The sequence below is a fragment of the Pygoscelis adeliae genome, unplaced genomic scaffold (genome assembly GCF_000699105.1).
Source record: "Pygoscelis adeliae isolate BGI_AS28 unplaced genomic scaffold, ASM69910v1 Scaffold106, whole genome shotgun sequence".
Taxonomy (NCBI): domain Eukaryota; kingdom Metazoa; phylum Chordata; class Aves; order Sphenisciformes; family Spheniscidae; genus Pygoscelis; species Pygoscelis adeliae.
In genome coordinates, this window is record NW_008824939.1 from 943,779 (window position 1) to 954,276 (window position 10,498).

The 10,498-nt window shown below is 37.0% G+C and overlaps 1 protein-coding gene across 1 annotated transcript in view; it reads left to right on the forward strand.

Moving 5' to 3' along the window:
- The window catches only part of SLC4A10 (solute carrier family 4, sodium bicarbonate transporter, member 10), a 125,704-nt gene that overhangs the window by 66,912 nt on the left and 48,294 nt on the right, over positions 1-10,498 (forward strand). Inside the window, exon 6 of the mRNA XM_009325384.1 lies at positions 2,606-2,794. Within this exon, the coding sequence (XP_009323659.1) occupies positions 2,606-2,794 (189 nt within the window). The remainder of the gene's footprint in view (positions 1-2,605; positions 2,795-10,498) is intronic.

Here is a 10,498-nt window from a genome sequence, read left to right on the forward strand (position 1 = left end):
GCATCTTCCCTTTTTACATGTGGCAGAGGTGCTACAGTAAAGGGGAAGTTGTTGTAAAAAAAGAAAACTCAAGGTAAGCCACTTCTCAGTTTGGCAGGAAATAAAAATTGTTAGTCACCACGCTGGCACTAACTCCATGGCTTGTGTGACTGTTAACGAGTCTAGCAGACCATCTAGGCAAGGAAGAGGATAGGGATATGATTTTCTTTTTCCTGGCATTTTCTCTCCTCAAGTGGATCATCTTAAATATTGACATCATTCTCAGCAGTTAATATATTTGAATATTTAATATGGAAAATACTGTAATTCCAGGAATGACACCGTATGAGTGGAGTTCCACTGATTTGTAAGCCAGGTGATGACCACAACCCTAAATTTGCCTCTTCTAGAGGAGTCCTTTTTTTCAGCTCTTCCTTTGATTTCTGTCTTAGAGCAACTCAGAGAAGGTAATCTTTGTTTTTGCATCTACTACAATTTGTCTTTTGGTCGGCAGAATTAAAAAGGAGGGGGGAGAGGATCATTTCAATTGTGCTTCAGCACAGATGCCCTAAGTTTTATAATTTATTATGTCTTTTTTTCCTCTGAAGATCCTCTGTCATGTTACAGAAAGTACTGGCCTGGTTTGGGAACTGTGACATGCAAATTCATGTACTAAGGCTATCTAAAGGGAAGATAAGTCTTATCCTCAGGGCAGAGGCAGTTCCTCAAAAGACAGTAGAGTTGAGCTGGAAAATGAATATTTTTCTTGGAGCTGGAGCTTTCTTTTCTTTTTCTCATGTGTTGCAAATTCTTGGCTCCTTCTGAAAAAATTCTACTGAAGACTTTCTCTTGAACTTATGTTTACCTTCTCTTTTGCCTTTCTGTCACTCATCTTGCTGCTATGCCTCTCTATCTCCTCCATGAGAGTCTAGAGTAATAGAAAAACTGTGTTTGTCTAGACTGGGAGTGCAGAGATAACTGACCTGGTGGTGTTTGAGTTAACCCTGTAGATAAAAGTTCCTTTCAGAGTCAAGTGAAGCACCCCGAAGAGAGGTTTTATTAGTTTAGGCACACCACCAGGCAGTACTACTCTTTAGTGTGAGCTGTTTGGTCAACACCATTGTTAATGCTGCACAGAATGTAATTGCTGGAGAGAGTCAAAGGCAACGTGGAAAACCTCTGCATCACTCTTCAGTGCGAGATGTGGATACATCTCTCATGTTTGCTTCTGTTGGCAGCTGCATTTATTGTGGACCTAGCCTTGTCTTTTTGTGTGTGTGTCAAAGAGATGTAGATTTGTTGGTAGCCTCTTCATAGTAAGTGAAACATGCAGGTAATTTGTTGTTCAGCTCTTAAAGCAGCTATGTATATGATCCATTGGCATGTTATGTGGGTATTAAGAACTTCAGAAAAACTGTTGTGTTTTTTAAATGTACATACAGTGCATAGCTGACTTAGCAATTAAACGCTGCTTTTAACCAGCATAATTATTTAATGCCTTTTATTATCTCTCTCCTTTTCTCTTGCTCTTGGCAATTATCAAAGACCTGACAAATTATGTCTTTACTTGATGATACATCTGCTTTTTATTTTTTCTGCTCTGCTTGCTTTTCCACCGAGTTTACTGGTAGATATGAATCTGACTCCAGCACAGAATCATGAGCTGTCTGAATTTTAAGTACAAGGAGTTTTTGACTCAGCTTATTATATCACTATTTTTGTGCAGTACAGTTTCTTCCAATGGATATACAAGGGTAGTGTGTACTTAAGTGCTGTTTTACTTGCTTTAATACAGATTTTCTTTTTTTCCTTTCTTTTTCTGTTAAGCGTTATTACTGTCGCTAGCAGGATTTCCCAAAATAATAATTTTTAAAAATCCCACAAAATTCTCAACAATTCTTTCCCATTTGAAATATATAATGCACATATTTACAAATAGTTTTGAATACGTAAGAATATTTTCTGCCAGTGGACTGCAAAAATGGTTGTAATTTCTTAGCAGGGGGATCAGTTTCACTCACACCTCCATGTAATGATTCTCTTGCAGGAAAACACACATCCAGCAGTAGAATGAGATCCTATTAAGTATTTGCAAATAATGCAGCAAATTTTCCTGTATTGTCTTATCTGAAATTTCTTTAGGTTGTACTGAAAGTATTGTAATTATAGTTATAAGAAAGAAAGAGCTAGACTGTGATCTCCTGTGGTAAGTATAAAGGGAATAAAAACCTCGTTTCCTCACAGCATGCCAGTCCTTTGTAGCAAACAGGGTAGGGGTTATTTGGAAAAAAAAGACGTCTTACACACATTATAATCCTGGGTTTAGATGCATTATGTATGGAGTGCTTAGGGACTGACTTCAAACTTACATAGGTGACCTTAATATGAGAACTGCATATCTTTTGAGGGATTGACTTTTTTACATTAATAGCATCCTTTTTGATTTTTTTTTTCCCCTGAGAGTGAAACACTTCTAGATAAAACTTACCATTTAATTCTGTTGTGTTAAAGGAACTGATACCTTTTATCTGTAATCCTGTAGGGTACTAATTCTTATTATTGCAATTTAAAAAATAAAACATTTCCTCTTTCCTCTTTTTTATTATGTTTATTTATATATTTTCAGATATGATTCTGGACCAGCAGGTGGGTTCTGGGCAGCTCAGTGAGGATGTTCGTCACAGAGTGCATGAGGCATTACTGAAACAGCATCACCATCAGAACCAGAAGAAGCTGAGCAACAGGATCCCAATTGTGAGATCCTTTGCTGATATTGGAAAGAAGCAGTCTGAGCCCCATTCCATGGATAAAAATGGTAATGTGTTGCTTTAATTTGCATTTTGAGCTTTCAATAACATCTGCCTGTTCAGTATCGCATGTGCTTTGTACCCACAGCTTGAACTCAGCTTGATTCTGCTCTGAAAAGCTACTGTGTAAAAGTGGTACCTTTTACATGAGAGTGATTCCTCTTATGCATTCAGTAACACACCTGTTTAAATTTGAAATTCAGGTATCCTGCACAATTCAGGGCTGTGTAGAGATATTCAAGGGAACTACCTCAGGTGTTGAAAGCAGGCTAGTTGTGTTAGTGTGCCATTCTGTCCTGGGTAATTGGCATGGCACATTATCCTCGGTGCAGCACAGCTCAAGTACACCTGTGGTGCTTTAGGCACTCAGTGCAGTCCTTCAGACTGAGCTTGAGCGTCTTTGCACAGTGTTGCTCTGAACTGTGGACATGTTCCATTAGTGCCAGAAATGTGATATGATTTTTGACTTCTGTTGACTATCCAGGGCCTATTTAGTTAAAATGTAATGGATTGTTGGAATAGTTTCCAAGTCTATGACAGTGTATGCATTAGCTAGTGTTCAACTGGTGCTTCAGATTTCATAGTTGAGTTTGAGGGGTTGGAAAATGAGAAAAACATTTTCAAGATGACACTGTTGGAGAGAAGCCGCAAGAACTGTACTCTGTTCTTTCAGAAAATCACTTTTTGGAAAATCATATTCATGAAAATGAGAGAGCATGTTTGCAGAGCAGTTCTACAGTAAAATATTGGCATAACTTTTTTCTTTCTTGCTTTCACAGAAGCCTTTATAAGCTGTACTGTTGTTATAGGTTAATAATAATGAAAGATCATTTCTTATTGCCCCTTCCTTATTTACATAAATACAGGCCTGTGTTATGAAACTTGCAGCCAAATTTTGCAAATATTTACAATTAATTCACTAGAATTAGACACTGCAGAATTACTGAGCCTCTGTATCTAGTATCATCACAATACCCACAACATTTTTGTCTGAACACTATTGGACTATAGTGACTCTTATTCCAGAAATCATGTTAGCTTTAGTGAAATCTCAGTCCCTTCTGTTTTCTCTCTGGTTCAGGGCCCTACTGAGCTCCCCTGTCACCCTGGGAAGTGGGGAGTGAGGAAACAGCCGTAGCACAGGGAAGGTGCAGGAGGCAGCTGTGTGCTGTGAGGCATAGGGCAGAAGACTGATCTGGAAAGATGGGGCTGTTGGTATAAAGATTAACTTTGATTTCAGGGGAGGACCTTTTGTTTCAATCACTGCCATATAAACTTTTAATAGGTACTTCTAAGTCTAGCTGCTTCCCTGGGGAAGACTCTCAGACCTAAAAGGCAACGTATAATTTCATCTGAAGAGGATATTAAATAGAAACATATTAATTATGCCAAAATATTGTTGTAAGAGTAAGGAAAAAATAATATTTATTAAGATGTGTGTGATTATGCATATGGATGCACAAGAGTAAAAGTAAGTAGGATGATTATCCATCATTTTTAAGGCAACTTTCCTGTTGATTTGTGCAACTCTTGCTGATGACTTAAAAAAAATATTCAGGAGACACTTGAGAAAGTTAATGCTATAATGTTCCTATTCCTCAGTATACACAGGACGCAAGATGGCAGCTTGCAGTCCATAAGCTTTTGCACTAGATCTTATATAACAAATAAGCAACAGGTCTCCATAAAAATACCCCTCAGGACAAGCTGTGAAAGTATCATAAGCTCAATTTCAGAAACTTTCTGTGTCTGTTAGTGGAACTGATGCAGTAATTCACTCCAGAAACATATCACTTTTGCCTAAGTTTCTTCTGGGAACCTTCACATCTCTATTCGAATTCCCCCCAAAATAGATTCTGATCAGGACAGCATCTAAGTCCATATTAAACACACTAATTTTATATACTCAGTGCTTAAGTGATTTTGTAAGTAGGGAGACACATTCTTACAGGTTTTCATTTGTCTGTGCTTATCGATGATTCTGGAGAGCTGCCTAATTTCTGGCACACTGACTGCTACCTCTTCTGGCATACTCTTAGTTATTTCTTTACCCTGGGTAATTTGCCATAGTACGTGGTGTGTAAATTATGCAGGAATCTACACTGAAATGCTCAGCTTTCAGGAACTCTCCTGTCCTTTGAAGCTTGACCAGGGGTAGCAGTGAGGTTTCTGATAAGTTTCTTCTGCCATTGCCTCATGACCCAAATGCTAGAGTTCAACTACCGTGTTATGCTCACTGCAGCTATATATTTCTTTTCAGATTGCCATGGAGCGTCTGTACAAGCTTTTCATAAGAATACGAAACTGAGTTGTTAAAATATAACTTTGGATCAGGTGAAAGCAAAAGAAAAATTAGCTAAATATGTGTAAAAGAAAGCAAAATTAAGGGATATAAACACCTTATATTATTGTCAAGAGTGTGCTGTAAGACACGTCTTTGTTTCCTGAGGACAAACTGGTAAAATGCAATCAAGGCATCATTTTAGCCTGCTTATTCCCATTTGTGCACAAACATTGTGTAGAATGTATGAACGTAAAATGTTCCGTATATTGCCAACAGTAGCAGTATTGTTCTCTCTTTTTAATACAAAAAATGCATTAAAATAGTAAAATATTCTGTTATCGCTTTTCCTTTCTGGATGAGAAGCTTAATTCCTAGAAGACTGCAGGGAGAAAAACGGATCGTCTCAGGTACTACTGATGAGCTTACAGCTCAGTTCACCCCTATCAGAGATCAGTGTTTTCAGAAACAACAAGTGGCCAGGAGCTTTAGAAGGGCCACTTACTCATCCCTGTTGAAATGAGGAGGGGGAACTTGGACACTTTTTCTTCACAAAAGGAAATTCCATTTAATTTAACCAATTAAATTTAATTTAACCAATTAAATTGGTTAAATTTGGGTTCAGTGTAGACAGTTTAACTGATAACAATCCTTAGCAGTCTGTAGTTTGTAAAACAGGTGGTTCAGAGCCATAAGTCCTTGCCATCTGGGTTATGTGGTACAGCTGAGGATGCAAAAACCCTTCTTTGTCCACGTTTTTGACTATGCTAGCTTAGCAATGTATCAATTTCCAGATATTCAGGAGCAAAGTCTGAAAACGAAGACACAAACTTAAATTCGATATATGGCTGTGCTGCTGACAGACCACTGATATCTTTGCTGGAAGATAGTTGTACATATGTTCTTCCTCCATTTCTTCTTTGTTTAAGAGTCTGTCAGACCATCTAATTAATTTGCTTTGTATTTAGTAGTATTATCTTTTGTTTACAATGGCTTTTCTTCACATCCTCTGCAAGGCTAAGATGTCAGGGTGCTATGGATTTACCATGCATTTTTAATGCTGCCATGCTGTGTTTAACTTTCACTTTTCATTAAGCATCAAAACTGTGAGAATTAAAAGCCTGCTTTTGATGTTCCAATAGAAACCGACAGTCATATTTGGCATAAGAGCAGGAAAAATGATATTTTTTTTTTAAAGTCTAATTTGACACCAAATACCCAAAATAGAGGGTGGCAAGTAATTTTAGTATAAATACCGTAAAAGGCAGGTAAAAATATGAATCTTTGTCATTAGTAAATCATCTTTAGAAAGTTTGGTTTGTAAAGCAATTTAACTTATTTTTATTGAGATCAATAGGTTTCTCACTCTGATACCCGAGAGCTGTGTCTGTAAATTCCTATGACATGGTCTAAAAAGCCAAAGACAATTGCAAATATACAACACCTTTCTCTTGTTAGAGGAATGCTAAAATAATTTCATAAGCCTCTCCCCTTTTATAAAGGGTTCTGCAATTCAGAATTTCAGCATGCGTGGCATGGAAAAGTAGCTGGTTTGATAAAAATGCAGTTAGGAAAAGAAGTTTTAATCATGTAAACATTTTAGGATTTTTGACTGTCTATTTCACTTTTAGTCTAGACTTCAGAGTACGTGTGTGTGTATGTAATGAGATCTAACAGACCTTTTACTGATTAAAGTAGAAGAGGAAGGAACTAGAGGAGAGGAGCATGGTAGGATAAGTGACTTGTAAATTGTATTTCCATGCACCTTGCTGGAGTGTTCTTTATCCATAACAACATGATCTTGTGCCTGTTTTCTGTTCCATATGTATGCCATTTATAACTGCTTCTTCTCCCTTGATGTCAGAGCAGACATGTTATTAGTGTAAAAATTGTATTACGCCACACATCATGTCTGATTTTGAGAAATTCTGAAATTCCAAGGAGAGGTTTATCGATATGCCAAAGAGCTTGAAGAAGGCAATGGCATATTACACTGGGGATCTTCAGAGTTAGCAGCATGAGCTGCTGGAGCAGTTCATTTTGACATGTTCTTTTTCAAGCCTTTTTCCAGTTATTTTAGTTAGCATGATGGGCTGGTTTGGACTTCTTCATTGTTTTATGGCAGTATGAGCACATCCAGAGGTGTTCAGGACTATGCTTGGGTGTCTAATTTAGGACAATATGCTTTAGTATCCCAGTAAGTCTAAATTACCAGTTATGTGATGGTGTTTGTTACTTTCCTCAGTTTCCTAATCTCTCCTAAACATCAGTTCAAGCATTTATGCCATAACAGAGCTAGCTTACAGCATGTGAAACTCTGATGTCAATACTACCACGTGGAGAGAGACAGACATTACTTGGAGCCGTATGAAAAGGGTAGGGAGGCATTCCTAGGTACGTGACCGTGTTCCTTCATTTTGGGAATAAGTCACAACGAATGCCATATATGTATATACCCAAGTTTTCTGGCAGTATTGGATCTGGATCAGGTGGATTGCTCCAGCTTTCCTTGAAGAGAAGGCAAGCTCAAAGATAGTTAATTCTAGCTTAAATTAGCTAATGCTCTATTTCTTGTTTTATATTCTTCTCAAATGTATATATTTTAATCAACTTGTATTATCCACAGGTTTTTATATTACTAAAATATAACTTGTATTTACAAACATTTTCATCTGATATTTATTCTTTCTTTCTCCACATTTCCTTGTACCCATGATAAAATGTGTAATCTATATGTATAAAACTGTATCATTCATCTTTGTATTTCTTTATTTTGCTCTGTCTTTGTTGTGTCTGTCTCTAACAGGCTCATCTCATCTCTGTATCTTCCTCATCTCCTATCCTTTGGGTTCTGTAAACTCCCTGAAGGTTCAGAGGTAGTATAAATACCTATTCTTGCTTGGGCTTCGGATCATTTCAAATGTACACCCATGCCTTCATCTCAGTTTCTTGACAGCATGCAACTTCTTGCTATAGTGATTAAAAAATACCTCAGGCCTTTGTTAGCAGCTGTGGCACACTTAAGAGAAGCTTGTGTGGAATGGTGTTGTTTGGGGGGGGGGGAAAGTGCCATTTCTTTATAAGTTCATTTTCTTACATTAATTTGTAAAAATGCAAATCATAACATTTTAGTTAAAACTGCATGACTTCATGTGAATTATGCTTGAGATTCAGGCCTAGCATTAGAAAAACGAGTAAGGTGACTTCTTCCTCATCCTCTTAAATTATGTATCATTAGTGAGCACCAAATCTGCTTGCAGTTACACAGGTACAATGGGAGTGACATGGTTCTCCACTGACGTAAAATGTTATGCATTAAGAGGCCTAAAGGTACATACACAATTCAGCTTGCAAAGATGGTATCACTGCTCTGTTATATTAGAATTTTACCATATACTTAGTAAAACTTACTGGTTTTCAATCCTTGATTTTTGATCTGGACAGTGTGTCCATTTAGATTTGGAAAATTGGTGACTACTTGCAGTGAAAAGCCTGAAGATTGTCCTAGCTGGCTTGCAAATTAGTTTTTTTTTTCTCTGAATGGAAAGAAATCTATATGGTCTAGAAAAATAAGCAACTTCTTTTCTGATTCAATTTCCTTTGATGTTTTGTTTCCATTAACTGTGATTTGTATCTGAATACATTGTTCTTGGTTTTTGTCATTGGCGTTCTAGAAACCTCTTGGATTTTGATTAATAAATACAATACACATAGTTAAATGTCTTAAGCTTTATATTTTAGGGAGTAAGTGTATGTTGCATGTGACATTAATTTACTCGGATTAATTTTTTTTTATGTTAGATTTGGCAGAACTAATAGTCTCAAAATGCTGAGCTCTATCTGCAAATGCAAACTTCTATTAGTGTAACAAATATGGACCTTGTTTTGATGGATTTTGATTTTTAAGTGGCTTGGCTTTGCATGACATAGTATTTTTTGTGTGAATTCTTGCTCTATTCAAAGCTCTGGCAATTTCACATTATCTGAAAAAACCACTCATTTTTTATGTACACCAATTTAAAATATAATTTTAAAAACTGTGCTGATACTGGCTTTTTAATACATAGATAAGCCTTAACACCCATTTTAGTGTGGTTTTATCTGTTAGGTATTAAGTTCCTTTGTATGTAGGCTGGATATTTCGATGATACCACATTGTGCATTTGTTTGACTGATACTTTAAAGAATCTGAATGGCGCTCTGATGAATTCTCAAAGAATGCAGCTCTTCAGATGCTTTATGTGGATGGACTGCAGGATAAATCAAGGCTTTTAAACTTTAGATTTATAAGGACCCAAAGTACTACATTGCACTCTTCAAAAACAAAATAATGTATTTACCCCATAAAATGTGTAAATAAACATTTTGCTTGAGAGAGCTGAAATGGAACTGGCAAGGACAGGGCATGGAAGAGCTGAATAAATGGCAAGGCTGTTGCTGCTCTTATTCCTTCTTATAGGGAGTTGATGGTTTATGCCTTTATCATTCTTACCAGCCTAAACCCCATATTGCCAACTCAAAGAAGTAATAAACCATCGCAAGTGTTTTTCTCAGAGCAGATGTTTAAAGAAGCCTGGCTAGGGTTTGGTGTTAGTTTGGGTTTTTTTTTCTTCCCCCCCGCTTTGCACACAGTGCTTTGAAGGCACCCATATTATAAAGATAAAATTTGGAGAAAACTTGGGTTTAGTGTACCTGTATTCCATAGGCAGTTTGATGCAGTGGTGGCTGTTGGATGTTTTGGTGGAAATCAGAGAGGAAATGCCTTTTTTTTTTTTTCCTTTAAATTAATTTTGTTTGTTTGTTTTAGTCTAGGTATGATGTGACAGCTCCCCTCTTCATTCACAAAGCTCTTTAATTGATTGTTGCTTCATGGGACCATCATGGTGCCAATAACTGTGTCCTTCATTCAGAGAAAACAATCAGTTGCTGAAATTAAAAGCAGCTTGAGGATGAAGCATGTATTTAGTTGCCAACATGCTTTAGCAAACTGAATATTTTTAATGACGTTGGAAAACCAGTGTAGCATGGTGATGCCAATGTTCGCTAGGTTGCCATCAGTATGCTTTTGGTTCTACCCCATTGGGAATTACTCATGCGCTTAACAGTATTCACCCCAGAGACATCTCCTTTAAGTTAACATGAAATTATACACAAAATTTAATTAATTTATGAATTTTTGTGGCTTCATAGCTCAGAAGTAGAGGAAGCTACCAAATATAAAAATAACCGTGTAGCATTGCAGTCCTGCTCCTAGGGCGAGAGCCACCATAGCACTGCATCTACCTACTATCTAGCACAAAATATACAGGCCTTTAACAAACTAAATGTGTATAGGAACAAAAATCTCTCCAAAAACCAGTACTTTTTGTCTTACTTTTCTGTTGAAGGGCCACACAGAGACCAAGTTCCATATTCGCATTTTACTGACTGT